Source organism: Heliangelus exortis, chromosome 13, assembly GCF_036169615.1.
Source record: "Heliangelus exortis chromosome 13, bHelExo1.hap1, whole genome shotgun sequence".
NCBI classification, from domain to species: Eukaryota; Metazoa; Chordata; class Aves; order Apodiformes; family Trochilidae; genus Heliangelus; species Heliangelus exortis.
Genome location: NC_092434.1, coordinates 10,672,973 through 10,695,466, shown reverse-complemented (window position 1 = coordinate 10,695,466; position 22,494 = coordinate 10,672,973). Strand labels below are relative to the sequence as shown.

Here is a 22,494-nt window from a genome sequence, read left to right as displayed (position 1 = left end):
AATAAAATACATTGATCTTGAAAGCTCACATTCTTGCTCAAACAGTTCTTCTAGAGAATTACGATATTTATTTCTTGTATCAGTAACAATCAGCAAAAGTATAACAGTAACTATGGTCCAGTCACTTTTTACACACATCAGTTAACTTCATGTACTTCTGCTCATCTCTTGCTTCCATTCATAATTTTTTTTTTCAAAAAATCACCAATTTTTGTGTCACACAAATATCTTTATTTACCATCTTTTGTCACTCTGTATCTCAAGTTTTAGCTTTCCATGACTGTCAATAAAAAGCTCTTTCTATAATTGCTCCCACATTTCACTTGGCTTTCCCCAGGACATTGCTGTTACCCAGCCTGGCCTCTCACGGGTTCCTCCCCAGCCCTTGAATTCAGCACTATCCACAGGTACAGCAATGTGGCCCCCTAGTGCACGCAGTTAGATTGCTTTAAAGTTGGGGCTTTGCATAGGTTATATATAATTATTATTTTTTAGGGTAATAAATATAGCCATGAATAGATTTAATAGAATAAGAAATGCCAATACTGGCACCTATAACTTAGTATTAGTAATATATATATTAGGGATTTACATATCTATAAACCTATTCCAAGTGATTTACTCGAAGTAAGATGCTTCACAAGTCTAAGACACTGAGGCAGGCAGAACAGGTGATGCTGCACATTTGGAAACACACATTAAAATTACTTTGTTTGTATATTTCACTTTCTTTTATAGACACATTTTATCCATCTTTCCTCATCTCTCTGAGCCTTGTCTTTCTTATCTACAAACAGTCTTTGCCTGTTCTCTGGTTTCTCAGTTTCTTTTGCCTATTATTTTTCATGTTTATTTGATGGGAATCTTGACTCCTGACACAGAGCCTTCCTGCCTGGACACACGCTAACACACTGATCTCACTCCTTCAGATGTTATATCTGAAGATAAATTGGGAAATGAAGATGTAGAGCTGTTGGAAGAGACTGGCTTCCCCAGGCACTAGTTTAGCCTGGATCATTGGATTTACAACACCAGCACCGCCAACACTGATTTGACTATTAATCCCTGATGTGCCCTAGGAATTGCAGCATAAATCCAGTGAAGGAGCACTCATATGGCCCTAAAGACCAATAGCACTTACCCTGGTACTCCATTCATGAAAATTGATCTTTCTTAGTAGCAATGACAACTCAAGGAGTCATGCTTTGTAAAACCAAGAGATCTGCTTGCTGTGGCAATGTGCTTAACTGCCAGGAGGTCTGTGATACAAACCAACTGGTGCTCATGCTTAATACTCTGCAGAGACTGCCCCTTCTTTACACACACACACACACACACACACATCCACAATTTCATTCCCTGATAGGGATCACTTTAGTGCCTTTGTGCTCCACAGCAGCACTCAACAAAAGCAGTGTGCTTCCTCTACCCTGCCTCAGTAGTTTGCTCCCTAACTATCCTTTACCAAGAAGTGCTTAATTAGCTGCTAAGTCAATATCTGCCTGTGACAAGAATATAAAACTCTTCTCTGTTTGGAGAACCATCATGTTTGAGTGGAGGGCATCTAAACTTGGGACTAGGTGGGCAAGGAAAAAGGACTGGCTTCTCTGGTTTCAAGGTACCTCTCTGCTGTACAGCAAGCAAGACTTAGTCCTAACCCAGGAGGGGAAAGGCAGCAACATACCAGAGGAGGTAAATCCCATTGCTGGTGGAGTCTTCCTGATTTTTTTACCTTGATTACCATGAACATGGGGACAGATTTTAAAGAAATATCTCATGTTGCTGAGTTTGTGGTTACAGGCAGTTACAGTAACTGTAGTTCACACTGTTAACTACTGGGAACAGCTGAACGAGAGCTCACACCAGCCAGGTACCAATGACAGAGACGGATGGAGTTGGAGTGTGTGTATGTGTGTGTGTGTGTGTGTCTTGGTTACCTACAGCAGAGCTGCCTCTGAATCCCTGGGATTTACACCTCAGCCAGCACAGGAGGCAGTCACATCTTGTTAATGTACATACGGAGGCATTATTTTTGATACGCTGAGTGGTCTAAATCACACACACACACACCCTTTTGGCTTCTGTTTGATGAAAAGATTGTGGGAGCCTTTTGTCATGCACACCAGCCAAAGCCAGAGGGAGTGAGCTGGGCTACGCCCCTACCCCCGGGCCTCCTGCACTGCCGTGAGGTATTTTTATCACATCATAATGAGACAAAACCAGTTGCCTGCTGTTTATAACCCCCATCCAGGCAGAGCTCCCCCCGACGCGGAACCGGGCATCTTGGGCGGACCCACACAGCCGCGGCTCTGCGCAGCCGCGCGTCGCCTCCGCTGCCGTCACCTCCTGCGACAGAGACCGCCGCGATGGAGGGTGAGAGCCGGGGGGCGAGCGGGGATTTGCGGGAGCCCTGGCAGACGCCCCGGTTTGACCCCCCGTCCCGCTCTGCCTTGCAGGGGAGCTGTACCGCCGCCTGTCATCGGGGGAGACCGGGGAGCCGCGCCTTCAGGTACCGCCCCGCTGCTCTCGCCCCCCGGGAGGGACGCGGGGGAGGGAGGTGGGGGCGGTGCCGGTATCCCCAGCAAGTCCCCTTGGGTTTGGACCCGCCTTGTCGCACTGGACACAAAACCCTCACCGATAGGCACTCGAGTGACGCCAGTAACGTGAGCATGCAGCACCATACGATGTGCCTGCAGCGGGGCGCAGCATGCGAACGCTTTTTAATGGCGATTGTGTTAACTTGATGGGAAGTCAAGGTCTTAATTTAAATTTAATATTTTCAAGTATCTTTTAAAATATCTTTAGCCTCAGGGATCAGAAGAGGCCAAAGTGTTTGTAAGTGCCTTCCTGAAGCGTAGCATGCCGAGAAAGAAGGATGAAGCCATCCAGGATTTTTTAACTCGGAAAGCTGTAGTTCTTGAGCATTATTCAAAAAAAAAGACAAAGCCAAAGAGGAAGAAAACAAAAGGTTTTACTGCCAAGCAAAGGCGAGAAATGCGTCTTTTTGAAATTGAACCTGAACAGCGAAGGTAAGTTCTTACATATTTTCTCTGTATAGTAAAAGTGGGATGCACATCAGAAGTCCCCACTGGCAGCAGTGGGTACGTGTGGATCCTGACCCTGCCATGTGCAGAGTCAGCCTGAGACTCTGTCTGAGGCATTTCACAGTGAGAACACAGTTCTCATGTCTGTATCATCAGAAGATGCATTCCTGTTCAGTACTGGTTGTCTTCCCTTTTGTTATACCTAAGTATAAGAAGAAATCAGGTCCAAATACAATCACCTCTGATGTCAGCTTTTAAAGTTAGACTGCCTATGACCAGAGAGTCAAAATTTTGCATCCATTTCTCAAACTTATACATGTTGAATAAAGCCCCTGCTGTTGCTAACGTGAATACGTGCAGAGGTACAGGAGTAGAAATGTCTTTTTTCTTAGATGTAGCCTGCTCCTCTGAAACACATCACTGGTTTGGGTTGAGAATGAGGAGCATACCCAAACTGCTTTCCTCATGAAGCAAACCTGCTTGGAGTGGGTTACCTCATAGGTTAATTTATGAGAACAGACACTGCACAAAAAAGACTTATGTTAAATGCTTAATTCTATTGTAAATATGGATTCCTTCAGTTACCAACCAATAGATTTTTGGATAACAACGTTTTTGTATTTGTAACACCTTTTTACTGCAGGTATGCCATCTTTCTACCACTACATGAACTCTGGAAACAGTACATCAGAGACCTGTGTCACGGACTTAAACCAGATGCGTAAGTCAAGATATTTTAAAATTAGCATGGTTTTGATTTGGTGGGTATTTCTAGATTTACTTAGTTACTGCTGAAAACATCATAGTTACTTGATAAGGATGTGTACTGCTTCTGTAAACTTTGGCCATGATGTCAATAGTCATAGTCACATTTTGTAAATGTAACTTTCCATATAATTTTGTTTCCCTTTTCTCTGATCGTACTCTCTTCTTTAAGGCAACCACATATGGTTCAGAGCAAACTGCTAAAAGCTGATCTCCACGGAGCTATTGTTACAGGTATTCTGTTGTTTTCTTCTACAGAAGTTGAGTAGGTACTCCTACATTTCAGGTGCTCATTTTTAAATTCCTTTCAGAATCACTCCAGAATCACATAGTTGATATATGTTGATAAGATCTTTCTCTGCTTACCAATGCCACTTTAATTTTAATCACTCTTGAAAAAACATGTTGTTTGTTGCAGAGATTAACTGCAAGTTTTACCAGTAATTACTGTAACCGCATAATTTCACAACATTGCAAATAAACTGCTTCTATCTGAAATTTTCTAACACATACTTCTGTTCTTTCAGTCACAAAATCTAAGTGCCCCTCTTACGTTGGGATAACAGGAATCATTCTACAGGAATTTAAACATGTCTTCAAAATTATCACTAAAGAAGACAAATTAAAAGGCAAGATCTTTTTTAGTGTTTTTTGCAAACTGAATAATCGGAAATTTCTTAAACACACTATTCATCTTACACCTCTAAGAACACTGTTTTATATAAGTGCTTTTAATTCTTTGTATAGAGTGCCAGAAGCCAGTGTCTTAACTGACCATAATACAGCCCAATATCTTATCAGAAAGTATTTCATTAGGTATAAGCAATGCAAAAAAGAATTTTCAGTGAATCCATTGTGGCTGTGCACATGGCTTGTTCCATCTGATTCATTTTAGGTGTTCTCAGCAACACCTGCTGCACGCTTGTGAAAGAGGATTGATTTTAGTAATTCCAGTTTAAAATTTAGATGATTCATTTTTCTTCTCTTACTAAAGCATAAAAATGTTGAAATATGGAAAACCTAAAGTCCCATGGTATGTCATTATATTTTCATAACAGGCATTTACATTAGTTCACTCCTGCTAATTTCTTTCCTTCTGCATTTTCAGTTGTTCCCAAACTTAACAATGTGTTTAGCTTGGAGATTGATGGATTCATTTCCTACATCTATGGAAGCAAATTCCAGCTTAGAGCAAGTGAGCGATCTGCAAAGAAGTTCAAGTTGAAAGGAAGTATTGACCTATGATTTCTTGGAAAATCACGAGTATTAATAGAATTGTCTGCTGTTTTCTTGCAGATTGAAATTAGGATAGCTATGTGAAATATTTTTATAAGATTTTTTCATACTGAAGAATAACAGGTATCTGTTGGCTCTAAAGCAGTCTTTCAGACTGTTGGAGTTGGGGTTTTGTGTTTGTTTTTGTGTATAACATTCTGGCTTTATTAAACTTTCATGATTAATGTTAATTACCTGACTTCTGTTTCAATTTGTGATAAATTTGCACAATGAAAATTGTATCTTGTAACTTGGTGATAAATGTTATCCCTGCCTTCTGCATATATGGTGTTTTATTTGCCCAGTGTATGCTTACAATGAGTCTAGGTGATGACAACTGCTCTTTTATAATCATTGTACCTGAGCCAACATCAACATCTGCCTGGTGCAAGCATATGCAAGTAAGTTGTTTCAACTGGTAGGTTTCACCTTGAATACCTTCTTCCCTGTGGTTTATCTTGTTACAGAATACATATATATACACACACACACAAACATACCGAACATATAATGCAGACCTGCAAACTGTTTGCTACTAGGTGCTTACTAATTACATGCTACTTTAAGGTTAAATCAAATATATCTATATTAGTAAATACATCTTATATTGTCAGTGTGCAGGGAACACGACACATAAGTGAGAAGGACTTGAAGATAAAAATTTGAAGATGGAAGTGACACTCATTCAATCTTGTATTTCAGTTACCCACAAAATTACTTTATGAAGATTTAATGTCTACTGATAGATTTAATGTCTAATAGGCTTTGCTTTAGCCTATTCTTATATCTAGGTAGATGTGGTGTCTGTGTTACATATTAAAAAAAAAAAAGCAACTTTTCTTATTAAAACATGCATGTTACATACATGATTTTATAAAAGGCTCTCACTGTCTATTGTTTGTGAGTACCACATCATTGGAATACAGAAAAAGTAGTTTCCTAGTGGAAGTCTTCTAAACCCACCAACCACCTGTAAATGAAGCACCACTTGTGAAGAAACTTCCAATATTTAAACTTGCTATAAATATTAGCTTTTGCAGCAGGTATGCAACAGTGGTTGTAATGGCAGTCCCATATTTAGACCAGTGGAGACTTGTTCAGCTTAAAGTGCATGTGCTTCTTGTATCCTCACACACCCCACCTCTCTCTCTCTTTTTTTTTTTTTTTTACCATTTACTTCCAGAATCCTTTTTCTCATTGTCCAGATTACAGCCTTTCATTGACTGGGCAGGTTTGACATTTCTGGGAGGTGAAAGTGACCCCTGTATTTACATCACTTAATGTTTTTCTGTTATGAAGGAGCCTCTATGGTACTTATACACGTAGCTTTCCAAAGCTTTCAATCTAAATTATGAAGTCAATTTCAGGATCAAATTAAATACCTGTATCTAGGAAGAGGAGTTTATCCCTGCTGTCATTCAACTATTTGTAGCCAGCCAGGGTAATTTTTTTAAAGAGAACATAGTTGCTCCTCACATAGGATACACACCAAAGCCTAGTACTGGGGTTAGGATCACAGTTCCAGCTAGAGCTCTTCACCACAATGCAGGACACGCAAGCCATTTGTCTACCATGAGAAAGCCAAAAGATCATCACTACTTCAACCCTCCCCAGTCCTATAAAAAACACTGTGCCAGACAGCCCTCAGTCAGGTGGGCTCCAAAGCAACTACTTCTTTTCTAGAGGTGTTGCTGGAAGAGGTGACAGGAGAGCTGCATCTCCCTGGCACAATCCTTCAGCCACAGACCAAAGTCAGATTCAGACCAAACCAGACTCAGTTAAAAGTTTAGCACAACAGACTACTTTTCTGCCCCTTTTGAAGTCAGGAAATAAAGTGGTTGGTAAGGAAATAAATCTTTGTTGCAATTATATGAAATACTGCCCTTGAGATGGGGAAAACAGTGTTCTTGCTATAGATTTCCAGAAGGAAAACCAAACAAAGTGGTAGAAAGCATAAATCATAGCAGAAACTTTCAGGACAAGGCCTAATTTTAATTTTGCTCATCGCCTTCAGTGTAATATCTAGTTAAGACATCTGTTAAATGCCTATAATACTAAATTAATAGGGAGAAGCTAATAGAACTTTATTGGCATAGTCTTGTTAATTAACATTAAGGTCCTTTAATGGATGTCTTAAATAGATATCTTTAATGGGAATGCCATACAAATTGGAATTAGGTACAATCATGTTTCATTGTGCTGTGAAGGACACACCATATTCTACCTTATGGACACAGAGATGAACATGATACAACTTCCCATAGCTACTGGCATTTCCATTGCTTAACCTATTTCAGCAACCATAAAAGACAAATGCTACCAAGCAGTCCCTTTCGATAAATAATAGCAAGGCATTCATTATTTACAGCAAAGAGTGCTGAAGAGACTTCAAAGGTCTCCTCAAGGTAATCACATGCTAGTAGCACATAAGGACAGATGACAAATGAAGAATAACAGGAGAGCTGAACCGCCAATGCATTCACGACACCATTACTGCAGTTGGTAAATTGCCTAAGAGGCCTTTTTATAATGACCCACCAAGATATTCCAAACAGCCCCTATAACTGACTTAAGCTGAATCACTCCCACAGACCACTGGTATCACCATCTACTCAGCAGTTCTTGGACCAAACCCTTGTCCCATCTGCTTTTTCCAGAACACATGGAGACAAACAGGGCCCTGTGTTTGTCTTTCACTAGAACACATTAAACTCCTGGTTGCTTGTGAAGTAACTTCCTTAGAAATGGGATAATGGGAAAATGATGGCTCACCAGTCCTCCTGTGCTGATTTATGACCATTCTCTTTCACTTCATTAGCTGAGACAGTTAATATTAGAAAATCAGAAAACTAATCACAACTGTCTCTAAAATGCCTCTTCTTTCTTATATTCAAATATGAACAGCATGCAGCAGAGATAACATTTTTCATGATGATTTTTACACCTAAACTCTCACTAAAGAAAACGCTAACCCGGAAATAATGAACAACAACAAACAACACTGTCTCACTATGTTACATGCATCTCTTCTTTCCTATGACATACGATATATACAAAGACACACGTATTTATAACCAATCTGAACTGAAACCATTGCAAACTATCCAGCTGAATTTCAAATATTTAAGCAATAATGGGAAAACAAAGAAACGCTATAACTTCTGTTTGAAGCTTCAAAATAATTCATTGTAGGAATGCTTGATGTTAAAGCTAAGTCACATCCAAGAAAACATAGAGAATTTTCTAGTTGAGGGAAACTCAAATGGAGTTTGCTCCTTGGAAAATTCATTAAATCACTGAAATCACAGCAGCACGTGCTGATGCTAACTCTATATATTCAAGCCACCTAATGTTTTAGAGAAGCATGAGAACATAAAATCTTGATCCAGACAAGAGTCTTTTTTAATTGATTCTCAAGCCTGCACAAATTCATTCCCCTCATAAATTTCTTTGTCCATTTTAGTATTTCACATCTGGGAAGATTTTGTCAGTGCAAGAGATTAAAAACAATTTCTAAAGCTTCTGAAACCTTTGAATAAGCAACTTTTATTGAGTTGCTTATTGCTGAAAAAAACCTTAAAATAATTTGGAGCAGTTAACGCATGGTCCAGACCCACTAAGTTGCATTAGACCTGAGACACCATCTTGGTCTTTATCAGCAACACATTTGCAGGAAAAAAAAACAAACAGGGCAGCAGGTTTTTTTTTTCTTAATAAAGTGATTCCTCAGCCCTGTATCAGAATGGTTACCTGTGCCCATTCCCCAGTTACAAGTTCCAAAAACACACTGACAGTTTTTCTAACTAACAGAAGTTCTGCTTACCTTATAGATGCTGCTGTAGTCACTGACACCTTCACACTGCTAGATGGCTGATTCATAGCTTGTACTCCTACCTCAGCACATAATACAATTTCCCAAATTATTATCACCCTTTTTCTCCACAGTGACCTTAACATAGGAGATACAAGGGCAAGGTTCCAGAAATCCACAAGCAACCCTTCCTCCATCTTCAGTCGACAGACAATGTGAGATTTGAGTAGTTCCAGCAGGATAAAAGGTCCCTGTAGCCAGTAACAGCTGTGTCAGGCCCTTCTGCTACATCCATCACAGCTGAGGCAAATGCCCAGCTGGTCCTGTTAGCAACTCCAGAACTCCAAACGAGCTTTCTTGATATGGAAAACACCTGAGTACTTTGAAAGACTAACCCTCCTCAGCTGTGCCTCATAGACAAGCTGTATTACTTTCTTGCATGCAAGGTGAGCTCATTAGCTTGTGGGGCCTTCAGGAGTAAAGCTCATTAGCTATCCTGTGTAACAAATGCTCACCTTCATTCATCTGGATTTACAAAGCTTGTCAAGCTACAACATTTACTGGACCTTGATCCTACATACCAGGTCAAATTATATCTTAAGAATAGCTGATTCTATGAAATTTCACAGACATTTGACCACCTTTGATTCACATTTCCTTTAATTCTGTCATTCCTTTGGTAACTAATTCCAATTCTGAGTCACCTTCCCTACAGTGTGTGATGAAAATGTATAATTTTGGTAATGCAGAAATCTCCCTCAGTGTACTGCTTTAATTAAATTAATGAGCAAATGTGAAAAATAGAGGATCAAGCATCCAATGCTGCTGAGAAGAGCAGTTACATCTGGCAAACACAACCCTCCTGGGCTGCAGAACAAACAGTACCTGGCACTCTATCTACACTCAGGTTCTGACACCCAGCTCTGCACTTTCTGCCTGTTGGACAGGGATTAGAGAGAACTACAGAGAACTCAGCATATACAATTGGCTAAAATAAAATCACCAATAGCTCTAAAGCCAGATGCTGAAGGAAAAGCACAGCCTTAACTTTACAGTCTATCCTGCCCTGCTCCCCAGCCTGTGTTTTAGGCTATTACAGCTTACAAGCTGCAATTACATAGGCACCAAGGTTTGCTGGTGTCCTAATACACCAATGATTAAGGGCTGCAGCATTCTGTGTTATGCCTCACCGTTGGAAAGACGGAAAACTCAGAAGCAAGGCCCAGTTGTGTATAGGCTGCTTAACTCCCAGACAATTATACACATTTCATCCCCTGCCATTATCCTCTACAGTCAAAGAAAATACATAGTTGCAAAACCCAAACCATATACCAATTACCTCCTCCTCTACAGTCAAAACTTTTTTTCATTTTGCTGGTAACTGTTTCCCATAGCACTTAACTATCGCCAAGCACCACTGACCTAAAACGTGATTTTCCTGTACTTTCAGGCACTGGCCAATCTTTTAATAACCATCACCCTCTTTAGGCAGCTGAACAGCATGTTAAAGATATGCAGTACAGATATGTTAATGTAAGTCTCTTCCTGGCATATTAGTTAATAAATTAAGCCTCGTTTCTTTCAGCTCTCTGAAGGAGCTCCTAGCCTCATGACTTTTGACTGAGACACTGATCTTAAAGTACACAAAAACTGGATTTACAAAAACTAGACTTCAAAAACAAAACCTTAAGCATGACTGCACTCACCTGTCAGGGAGCCAGGGCTTCTCAGCTGAGCCACATGGCTCTGGGGCCCTACACGTGTAACAGGTTTAGGGGACCACACTTGCCTTGTATGCAAGTCCAGACCTCTGACTACAAGCTCCTTGGCCATCCCCTAGAGTACACAGAGTACCAGCCCCAAAATGGACTCCACCCAATAACACTTACTCTGAGAGGGAAAAATAGGATTATTCACTTCTTGTAAATGTTAAAATAATCCCATAAATCTGATTTTTTTTTTTTTAATTTTTTTTTTTTTTTTTTTTTTTTTTTTGTGAAATTGTCTGCAACACTGCTATGCATATTCTTTCTCTAAAGGATTATTTCAAAATTATGGACTCGGAAATGTTCAGCTGAATAGTTCTTGGGTGGCTGAGGTGCTCACTGAAGAATTTAAATGATGTAATAGCTATTGAACACCCCATTATATGGCTGCCTAATTAATGTAAATGATAGTTATGTCTCACTCACAGAGGATTATTTTACACGGAGGAAAATCTACTCACTGCCACAGTAGCCATTTCGATAGTTTTTATAGGAGCAGTTGCATTATGGCTTCATTGAGTAAAAGGTAAGTAGCAGTCCTAAATAATGAAGATTGAAGGTTTAATAGTCCCAATAAAGAATCCTGCAGGTTTTTTATTTCAAAAATTAGAGTTTGCTTGCAAGCATATGATAATGAGAGGGAAGAAAGCACTGGCATGTGGATTCCTTCTGCAGCCCAGGCTCCTTGGGAACTTTCATTTCATCTGCACAGAAATATAGTAGAAAAAGGTCCAAAAAAAAAGAAAATAAGCTCTTTTTTACTTTCCATGACAATGTCCAAACTCCAAGCCTCTGCCTGTGGCAATATTTCAGTGGATAAGGGTATGCTGGATTTTGCCTATCATACTTAGAAAGCTGACATTATTGGAACAGCATATGGCTGATCATGTACACACAAATATCCTCAAATTATGTGAAAGCCCAGCTTAGACCCATTTGACTGATGATATGCAGACATAAGCCAGCCTTGCAAACTTGTCTCAGAACTGGAGCCTACTACAGCAACTGTTTCTTGCAAGGCAACAGTCAAGGGACTCAGCATTTCTGTTATGAGAACCTATTTCCAAGGTTATATATCTGAGATTATAACAGCTATAAAAATTCAAATGAGATTTAAAACTTGGCATGAGCATTCTCACTTGGGATCTAGTATTTTTTTAGCAAATCTTTGCAGGAAAAACTAAAAGTTTATTTGTTCTACTTGTTATTTTAGGTCTCCATTGCTACATAATTATCAATCTAGTTTTTTGGGGTGGCAAGATCCAAGCAATCTCTTTTCACAGCTGCATTTTCAGAATGGCAGTTCAGAGCCAGGACAATTGATTTGACATTTGTTTCTCCAAACAGCAAACTTCCAAGAAGGGTTTTAAAAGAACTTCTGTTCCAAGGCAGCCACTACTTTTTTCAGCAATAAAGCACCACATGTGTTTTAGAAAGTAAAAAATGGCAACAACATTAACTTGAATTATGGTAACAATGACTACAAAACAAGCTGGCTGGGGATTTGCAAACACAATTTCCAGATGTCTGCAAAAGATCTGATTTATCAAAAACACTCCAGGCAAGATTTGTTGTGGGTTTCTACTTCCTAATAAGAGGTCTGTAGTATTTAGTTACTGTTAGTGTCAGTGAAAGGTGCTACCCATGTGACATCTTTCAGAAAGGTGAGTAGATCCCTTTAGAATATTCCTCAGCACCAAGAGAGAATCACAGACCCTAGATATCAAAGTATGGAATCACCAGTGGTATGAAACAACTTAAAGCTGAAAGATAAATATAAGCAGGGGGGGAAAAAAAGATCATAGGAATGATAGGCAGCATCAAGAGGAAAGCTTAGGAAGTGTCAAGGGGAAGTCCAATGCACTCTGGCTGCAGGGACAGAATATAACTGTGTTATGGCAGCATGGTCTGTGGCCATTTAAGATGCTTCCTCTGTGGGGGGCCTTCAAAACACCATGCTGAAGAGTAAAAGCCAGTTCTATCTCTGTTTTCAACTCACAGCTTTTCTGAGACCATGATGAGAAACCCTGGCTAGTGCTTACTTTAGGGATGATTTCAGTGATATAATTCCCTGCCATACAGGAGCTGGACTGCCACACATGCCCTCTTTCCAAGCAGGTCTCCTCACAGCCCTCCCCACAGATATTTGCTGCATGCAAATAATTTACCACTTGAGTCAGTGGGACAGTGGCACGAGTATGTGAACAGAAACAGTGGGGCCACTAAATTTATGTTCCCTCACCTTCATTCTCAAAATTCTATCATGCAGTAGTTCAGACTGAAATCATCATACTAGGAATATAGGCTCCCTTATATGGCTCAATACCCAGGGGAAAAAAAAGACATATGTACATGGAAGTAAAGTAAACACATAATCCATATTTTTAATTTTGCACTTCCGATGCAATACCTCCTATTTGCAATTACTTATAAACTGTAGATGACTTAGAAAACCCAAGGCTTACACAGGGAATGGTAACTTTTGAACAACGACTTCTGTTTAATACAAAATGAGTTACTAAGGTGAACAGATTGAGTAATCAAGCTCAATTAAGCATGCGCAATATGCACTGTAACAACATTTACTGCTTGGTGGAGTGATAAAACACCTTTTTCTTTTGACTATCTCAAAAAACTGTTCATTCCTACTTCTGCCCAGACAGCATTTCCATGAAAATGCTTCATGCATTTTAGCCAAATATATCATTGGGGAGGTGGAAACAAAGCAAAGCATTTTACAGCGACAGTCAGGAGACAATCTGAGCACCTACACAGGCATCGAGGTATAGTCCACACCCAGATCAAACATTGTTTTCACATAGGAGAGCAGAGCTGGTCTTTGGAAGGCAAGCCACTTTTGAGATTATATACTGAATGTTTTGATTTTCTTCCCATGCAGCACAATGGTTTGTAAGCTTCAGGAAAAATACATTGCTAACTTGTGGCATGGCTCTGAGGCCCAGGTATTTTTCTATATTGGTATTGTTACTGTTGGTTTTGTTATTACTTTTGTTGCAGCAAGAATAAACATGCTATAGAAATCTCACCTCCTCCTACGACCAGAGCAACAGACTTTGCTTTGGTACCAGAAGATGGAGCCACATGCTCACAGTTTTAAAGTTTGGTTTGGTTTTGGTTTTTTATTTGTTTGGTTTGGTTTTTCTTTTCTTGTTCTAACAAAAACCACCTATGAAGCAGAGAGAGCCCAGAAATTGCTCCCTTACCTTATATAAACTTGCCTTTTTACAGTGTCTATGTGTACTTCTAATCCTTATTCTGTCAGCTGCCTTTCTCAGATGTTTCCATAACAACTGAATTTTCCTTAATGCAAATATATTTTCTGAATTGCCTACCATGCCAAAATGAAATCAGGAAGCAGAACCAAATTAAGCCAGACATTTCCAGCTGCTAAAAATCAGACCTCATTTCCTTCAGAAAAGGATACACTCTTACAGGAAGTCACACAGGTCCCAGAACCACCAGTGTAAGACTCTTAACTTCTCATCTTGTTAAAAGGCCAAATAAATGTATAACATCAGGTTTACTCTGTGTCTTAAAGCTTGAAAACATGTGCTCAAATGAGACAATAGGTGAGGTTTGTACTCTGCAAACCCTTCAGCACTGCTGCAGTAACTCAGAGTAAGCCACACACTTGATGTGACCACCCTGGCAGTATGTTGCTGCCCAGAGTGACTTGTTGCAAAAAGGAAGGGCATGGCTGGTGTTTCTCACTCTGTCGAAGGACAATAAACCCCTTGTTCTGCTTCAAAACCTACTTGCCAAAAAATGCCAAACAATTGGATGTGCTCTACCATGTGGATAGGGAGAGATGCTACTGGTGCGAGGTGCTCCACAGGCAGGGCAGGCAAGGAACATTGGGGACCCCTCCTGCAGCTCCACACTGAGCGGTGGGATGGAATTGGTCAACTCTGATGGAGAGGATGCCAAACCCAGCACCTTAGCCAACAGGGTGTGCTTGTCCTGCTGTGTACAGCCATCACCAAGATACATTAGGATGAAAAAAGCCTTTGTAAAATTACATTCAGCTGAGGGGAAGAGAAACTCTTTACCAAAGGTACTATGAATTCAGAAAAAAAAAAAAAGTTACTATGAATTCAGCAAAACCTTCTAGCAAAGTGGTTCACCAAACAAAAAATCCTTTATTTTTTACAAAATCTAATTACTGGAATAGGCATGCTGCTACCCTGAACACTGTAACCTGTTGACAGCAGTAGATATTCACATGTGGCTTCAGCTCCTACCAGTCCTTGGGGAAACACTATTTCATGGGGAAAACCAGAAGGGTGAATCTCACAATGAATGGAACCCACAGCAGGTCAGATTGAAATTAGTGTCATTCTCTATTCAGAACTTGTAGGTACCACAAGGTAGCTTCAGCATGGGAAACAACTAGAGTAATAGTTACCGCTTTTATTTCAAAAATTGTTCTTGCATGTGCGTCTCCACCAATTAATTAAAGGCATTCTAAGCACAAATCTGACACAAATATCTTACCAACCCTCCTCTTCCCATTTACTTCAGTGCTGTGGCCAAATGCCCAATTACAGCTTTGATTGCCAGGATTTCTGAGCAGTGTCCCTAGCACTGCCTGTATTGAATTTGCTTCCTTTGCCTGTAATATACAAACAATACTCAAAGTCCTCAGGGGAGCATTAGATTTGGGAGTCACTTTGGGGCAATGAAAGCACCCTGTAAGGCATAACAAAGCTGTGGACTGGGATGCTGAGGCAGGACAACCCCTCGAAGTGAACGAAAAGGACTTTTATACTGCTCCTGTATGCAATCTGAGGTCCTTGCTGAACAGCCACAGCTGTAGCAGTCATTCCAGTCAAACTGTAATGATGGAGACATCTCAGCTATGCAGCCCAGGCTGGCAGAGGTCAGGTCTGCAGCAAAACTACCCAAAGTGGCTGTACAGAGCATCTACCAGACTTAATCTTCAATAGACTACAAAACCCACAAAGGGCAGCACTTGTATGGCATGCTGGATGTATCCCACATATGTCACCTGCACTGCTTGTGCTCTCTGCTCAGAAAGAAATGGAAACCCCAGACAGAAATTCAGGATTCCTATTGAAAATCTGCACTGAAACAATAGCAGGCTGAGGAAATCTCCAAGAGGCAGAAAAAGCCACACTGTTGATTGACTATAGAGTCAATGGATGAGAATTTGAACTCCTTTGTAAAGAGACCAAACATATCACTTAATAAAAACAAGGCATCCTACAATGAATCCCTCTTTCCCATATTTATTCCTCTCTAAAACACAGCAGTGCACAGATTATAGGAAATGGTTTTACATTTAACTTCAACCCCAAGTGGTAAAGAAACGGATTGTATCTCACAATGTAAATTTGCATCTACCATCATTTAATGGATGTTTTATACATGCTATGTACTACTATGTTTTTATGGAAAGGCAAAAAAATTACTTGGGAATTTGTTTTTAATTAAGCAATAAGGCTCAATGGGGTACTGCTATCATGCAATAAAACCACTCCTGGGGTGTTGTGAGGCATTTGGTCCAGATGAGTGCTTCAAATCACCCCCAGATTGTGATTAGATGATTACTCCCTGGAGTTAATATTAGATGGTTCTCTCCAGAGTTGTCTTATTGCTATTATAAAAAGTCTTCAACACGGGCAAACTAAGTAGCTTTTTAGCTTGAAGTAGATGAAGTTTGCAGTTCCGACTGTTGAGTGTCTGGCTGAGCTGTGTGGGTCCCATAGATCAATTCACCTATTTAGCATGCAGGGAAGTTTATCTCTGTGCATTTCTCTGACCCAAACAGTTTTACAATTAAATGGATGTCTTTTTTTTTTTTTTCTTTTTTCTAGGAGATGGAAGGATGTAAAGAGCAAGCAATTCCAAAATAAAGCAATCCCAAGACAAGGGGCTGAGGAATTTGATTCTGAGATGTATTACTGGCTTTATCTTTTTGTGGGGAATACTGAATCCTAATCGCTATTATGCTAATTGTATTAATGAAGGCTAATGCATGCAGCAGCAGTAAGTGGTTCTCCCAAGTTGGGTGCATGAAGAGGTACACAGCCTGAAGCATTTGTTGGGGCTCCCAAGCTAATGAATTCAAACAGCCCAAATGGTTCAGAGCATTCCCCTGCATTCCCTCAACTGCTCTTCAGGGCTGAGGTCAGAGAAGAAAGATTTAATTCTGAGAAAAGACCAAATAAAACAAAACAAACAAAAAAAACCAAACAAAAAACCACAAAAAAACTCACAAACAAACAAACCCAAACAGAAAACAAAAAACAAAGCTTCCTGCATATTTTACTATACAAATAAGAAAGAAGTCTCAGGAAAACATTAACTCTGGCAGGTTCCTTCCACTCCAAAAAGGAAGGATGGTAGCACATAATGAATTGTTCACAGCTTGAGCTGAAGTACACGCAGAATCCTCAACTCCTCCTTCAGCCCACCACACACCTCCCATTACACAAAGTCCCTCTGGTTTCTCAAGCAGGCAACAAATTTTACACTTCACAAATTAAGGTACAATAGTTCACACACTCTCTGTGCCCTAGCCTATGCCATATCTCATACCCTGCACAGCCAGGCAGCAACATGCTCTCTAAAAGCCAATAAACCACTTCAACCTGGTAAAAACCCATGATGGTTCCTTCTTTAGCTCAGTACCTTTCTATTTAAAGCTCACACATGCCAATGGATGGTCATCTCAGCAAAGCTGAGCTTTACTCACTTGGTTTCCAGGATGTGAGCCAAACACCTTGGAAAAAAACACACTGCCCTTTTGTTTTCCCTTATATTTGCAGAACGTGAAAGAAAACAAGGATTTCCTTTTTTTTTTTTTTTCCCCCTTCCCCTTTCACAGAGCTCTGTGCAATATGCACTCAATACATAAAACTTTCCCAGGCAATCGCAGCAGATACCTTCCTGCACAAAAGGCATTGATGTTGGACAAGGCATGGGTCCCTTACAAAGAGATTATTTTTCCTTTCTGAGTGACACACATACTCAGCCTGGGCACTAATTCCAAAGGAAAGACACCGAAGCAAGTTCTTAAGTTCTTCACATAAACAGAAGCCATATCCATGGGCAAAGAAGGATTTATGAATGAAACTCTTTAATGTGTCTTTGACTAATCAGTCAATCATAGGCAAACACATTTACATCTTTTCAAATTAACTGATGATTGTAACACTGTTGTTGTCTGTTTTTTCCCCACTTTAATATTTGAAATGTCTAATCTACCTAAGTTTAGTGTTTGAAATACCTAATTGTTCATCATAATTTGTCTTGTGCAATAAAAGCCAGCTCTGAATACAAGATCACGATTTTAATAGAATAGCAGTAGTAGGAGAAGAGCTCAGATGAAGAACTTGCACAGATTTATGTTGTTCTGGAAGGAAAGCTGAGCCCAAAAGATGCCGTATGCACTCACAGCATTCTGCAAAATGCTTTCAGCAGCTTTTTTAGACCCACCTCTTTCACATTAACTTCATACATTTTTCCTTTAATGTAACACCCCTCTCTGCACTGAATATCTGCACCTTCTCTAAGTTCTGGCATTTCATACTCTCACCTCTCCTCTTTCTCACCATCCCCTGTCATATTTCAGCTAGACCCCACTCCCATCATTAGGGAACACTACTCAGAAATAGTGGTCTGGCAGCAAGCCAAACCCACTGCTCATTTGTCAGTGCATACTCACCTGCACTGCTGCTATGAAGTGAAAAAACTTCCAAGCTTTCCACGCTCTATGTCCCCATACTCAACAGTTCTTGTGTGAAACTTGGAGACTCACAGTGACTGACCCATTTGATCAATCCACTCAGAAAATGAACACGAAGCTCACGCTGTCAAGGATGAAAGAAAGCATGTATTAGTGACATGACCTGAAAAAATCTGAGACTAGTTAACCTGGATTTAAAAAAACCTTTTCCACTGAAACAGTGCAACTCCTTTCTTGCTCTGACCTGCTCCTTTTCGGCTAGGGAGGCATGGAATAGGATGCCCGTGTGAGCCAGTGAGGGTGTTTCTGCCCTGCAAGGCAAGGTGCTCCCACAGACTTGATGGCAGCAATTTTGTGCTCACCACTTCATACCCCAAGCACCAGAAACCCTGTGTGCCATCCTGACATCCACCACGCTCCTGCACATGCTCCGCTTGACCCCACGAGGTTAAATCAGTGTATTTGGTTTGCTCGTGGTTTTAAGTTTCAAGTTTTATCCTGTCTCCTGCTCGCAGTGTACTCTGTCACGCAGTATGGTACACACTGATGACATTATAAGGACATTTCAGTGACAAAATGGACTCAGTATTATTTTACAGCTAAGAAGGGGGATATAAATGGAACTACATATTACATGCTGATCCAAATCAGAAGTTAAAACTCTTACTGAGCTTTGGATCAGCTCTTTTAACCACTTCTGTGATTACAGTTACAGACCACTGTGAAGAGAACAAGCTATTCAAACCAAAACTGGGTTAGCAGGGAAACCCTTAACATTCCTCCCGCTGCATGTTTCACCACTGCTATTTATCACTGAAAACTAAGAAGGTACAAATAAAATACCTTACGCTTTCTCAGCACTGAGATCCACATACAATTGCCAAAGTTAACACAGAAAACCAGCATACAGCCTAAAGAAAACATAGATTTGAAACCATTCTCATAGTGCTGACAACCATGTCTTTTTAACTGGAGAGAACACACCCCTGCTTTCTTTTTCCTAGAACCTAACCAAGAGCAAATATTTATCCTGTATTCATTCACAGCATTGAATTTAAGCCTCTAGTGTTTAGCTGCTTGGTCATTATTTGTTATTCAAGACCAGTTGCAACTCTACCTGGAGACCATGGAGACCACTACTCATCATACATGACCAGGAAAACAGGGCTGAAAGTCAGTGCAGGGAAGTGTCAGACACAACAAACACAAAAGCTTTTAGTTTGCAAACTTGCAGCTTTAGAATCTGCAAGCATGAGAGGCTTTGTGCTGCTTGCATATGACAATTTTTGTGATGATCACCAAGATTTCTGATCTGGGACATGACCCAGCAGTGAGGCTCACGTGGCCATGAGTCAGGAGCTCTGGGGGTTGCTCCTCAGCCTCCCAATTGATTCCCTCTGAGCCAGAGCCTGTTGCTGCTGAAAACGCTAGCAAATAAACCACTGTTCCCATTTCAGCGATTAAGGTGCATATGACCATTCGTAATGCCCCGAGTTAAAGTTTTGCTCTCTGTGAGGATGGTACAAACACTCGCATGGTCATTAGAATTTATGCTGTGCTTCAAGATGCTTAGAATAAAGTGCTACACACATGCAAAGCACAGCAGTGACATTGTAAAAACCAAAACATAATGACTGTATGCTGCTTCCCCATGCAAAGGGCAGAGGAGCAAGCAGGTCTCAAGGTTGATTGCAGGTGTACTTTGATCACTCTGATAATTGTTTTGCAGCTGGGTTCCCAGGAACAACTCATGAAGTGGTTAATTTCCTGTGCCTGAGCCAAGAGAAGCCCTGAGGACATAGTGACCCTCTGAAATGAGTTCCTCTGGCAGCAGTTCCAATGCCTGTGGACTGGTGATATTTCGGAAACTGCCATTCTGAAGTTTCAGTCTGTGCTGACAGAGCTGAGTAGGGCTCAATTTCTGCACTGTCAGACCTGGAAGCACCTCATTTCTAAAGCACACAAATGATGCTGGTAGGGCTTGAGAGACACAAATCAATCACAGTAATTCATCCATTTCTAAAATAGGTTGATTAGCTGAATCCACTGGGAACCAGACCAGACGAACGTTCATCTGTCCACACACATGGCACTCTCCCAGCACACAGGACAGAGGTTACTCGTGCTTACAAGTAACCTTGTATAATGAACACACATTGACTTATCCACTCATTAAGTAATAGAAGCCCAATTCCAAGCCCAATTCAATAAAATCACCATAGCTAAAAGCTGTCTTGCCCACAGATGAAATGCCCCATGTAGTCAATTAGTTAAAATCTCTGTCTGTCCTATGAGCATGGGGGGTTCCTAACATCCCAGACCAAGTCTCAGTGTTCAGTTTTATTCAAAATAATTTTATCAAATGCCTGTTGTTTTGTTTAAAAAACATGAACTAAACATACACTGAGCTCAGAATTTAACAGATGTTTTTGTTACTATTATAATCTAGTCTTTTCCTGCGGGCTGTTGTAGTAATTTTGCCACTAGAAGATAATAAAAAGCCATTTTCTCCCCTGCAGAGCTTACCTTTGGCTGACTCAGCTGAGCAGCTGCAGTTTCCTTTGCTTGCTTTGAAATTATTGCATCCCAGTTGGGCAAGATATTTCTGCTACTGAGAAACAAGTGGTTTTGGAGAAAATGCTAGAGGCAATAGATCAGAGAACGCAACTGAAGCAAGGTAAAGAGATTTTAAAAGCTGGTAATTTGGGTTGCAGCTTTTCCAAGTGGTCCCAAAAATGTTTTACAGCCAGGAAAAAAGAGCTCCTGAGCCTGCCTACCAAATTGCTCTTAAAAATACTAGTTAAGCTCTGAGTTTGTATCTCAATAACACATTCAAACAAGGATGTAGCAGCTTCCAAAACCAACAACCAACAGAAAGTCAGTTCTCAAGTGAAACCAGTTTCTACTGACTGCACATCCAACATGTACCTAGAGGCTTCTCTCAAGTGGTGTGACACTTGCCTGAGCACACCTCCACTTCTGAATGAAAATGGAAAAAGTAGAAACAGCCTTCAAAAATCCCAGGCTGTTTACCTAACCCAAAGCTACACTTGGCTGACATGTAATGAAGACAATCTGGGGGAGCCTATTGAGATACAAGAAAAATAAATCAATATCCTACAACTCAGTGCAAAGACTATGATTAGGATAACATGAAAGATAATTCAAAATGATTTTAAACCCACTGTTCCACAAGGACATAAAAGACCCTATGCTAAAGCCTGAGAAATAACCTGAAAGTCACTGCTCAGCCCAGCAGCCTGCCTTCTGTGGCGAGTTCTCTTCTGCCTGGTTTTCAGAAGTCTGTTGGCAACCTGATGGCCAGTTCTCTCTTCAACCCCCCCATACACAGCCAGGGAACCACATACTATAATTAACTTAGCCTATATCCTTGTTCATCTGTTCATCTGTTTATCAAAAGCATAAAGTGCAAAGGAATAAGGTCTTGTAGAAATTCTCATGAATGCCCAAGCACTTTAGTTCTAAAGCACACTATGAGCTTTTTAGTCCATATTATTATTACTAAAGAAAACGAAAACCTGGGAAAAAAAAAACATTTCTAATACCTTGACAGGTCCATCAGTTCCCATTAAAAATAGAAAAGCTATTATAGAAAGTGAGCAAGCACCTGAATTATACATCAGCACAGGCTCAGATAGATGAGGGCTGTTCTACAGCACCCACAGCTCAGCTCATTCACGACTCCGGCCTGGGATTCCTGCGGCGGATGCTGAGGGAGACCATAGCCTCCACTCACCCATCCCACCGCCCTCAGGGCAGTGAAAGACAGGAGAAGCACTTGGTGGCAGTGGCAGCGGGCAGTGTGGCACAGCCACAGCAAGAGACGACCCGCGGGCACTGAGGAGACGCGTCAGGGAGAGCCCGAAGGCGATGAGAAGCGCTGAGGGACTCGAAGCAGCCCCGGTTAACGGTTAACGGTTAACGGTTAACGGTTAACGGTTAACGGCTAACGGCTAACGGCTAACGGCTAACGGCTACCTGCGCGAGAAGCCGCACCTCGTGCCGGCTCACGCTCACGCCCCCTCTCGCCCACCCGCGCGCTGCTCTCGCGTGCCCCCTGGCGGTGCCCCCCCCCCCCCC

At 40.8% G+C, this 22,494-nt stretch overlaps 1 protein-coding gene and 1 long non-coding RNA gene across 3 annotated transcripts in view; one reads left to right on the top strand and one right to left on the bottom strand.

Annotated features, from left to right (window-relative positions):
* LOC139802053 (uncharacterized) overlaps positions 1-22,340 on the bottom strand; it is a 37,880-nt gene extending 15,540 nt beyond the window's left edge. Inside the window, exons 1-2 of the long non-coding RNA XR_011728470.1 lie at positions 20,920-22,340; positions 18,373-18,517 (exon numbers count right to left, since the gene is read on the bottom strand). This is a non-coding gene — a long non-coding RNA (uncharacterized lncRNA). The remainder of the gene's footprint in view (positions 1-18,372; positions 18,518-20,919) is intronic.
* POP4 (POP4 homolog, ribonuclease P/MRP subunit) overlaps positions 2,331-22,494 on the top strand; it is a 377,629-nt gene continuing 357,465 nt past the window's right edge. Inside the window, exons 1-7 of one of the 2 annotated variants that reach the window (XM_071756814.1) lie at positions 2,331-2,373; positions 2,457-2,509; positions 2,806-3,029; positions 3,688-3,765; positions 3,982-4,043; positions 4,337-4,438; positions 4,918-5,093. In XM_071756814.1, the coding sequence (XP_071612915.1) occupies positions 2,367-2,373; positions 2,457-2,509; positions 2,806-3,029; positions 3,688-3,765; positions 3,982-4,043; positions 4,337-4,438; positions 4,918-5,054 (663 nt within the window). In that variant the 5' untranslated portion in view covers positions 2,331-2,366 and the 3' untranslated portion in view covers positions 5,055-5,093. Of the gene's footprint in view, positions 2,374-2,456; positions 2,510-2,805; positions 3,030-3,687; positions 3,766-3,981; positions 4,044-4,336; positions 4,439-4,917; positions 5,276-22,494 lie in introns of those variants that run through there. The other variant, XM_071756813.1, reaches the window with a different exon arrangement.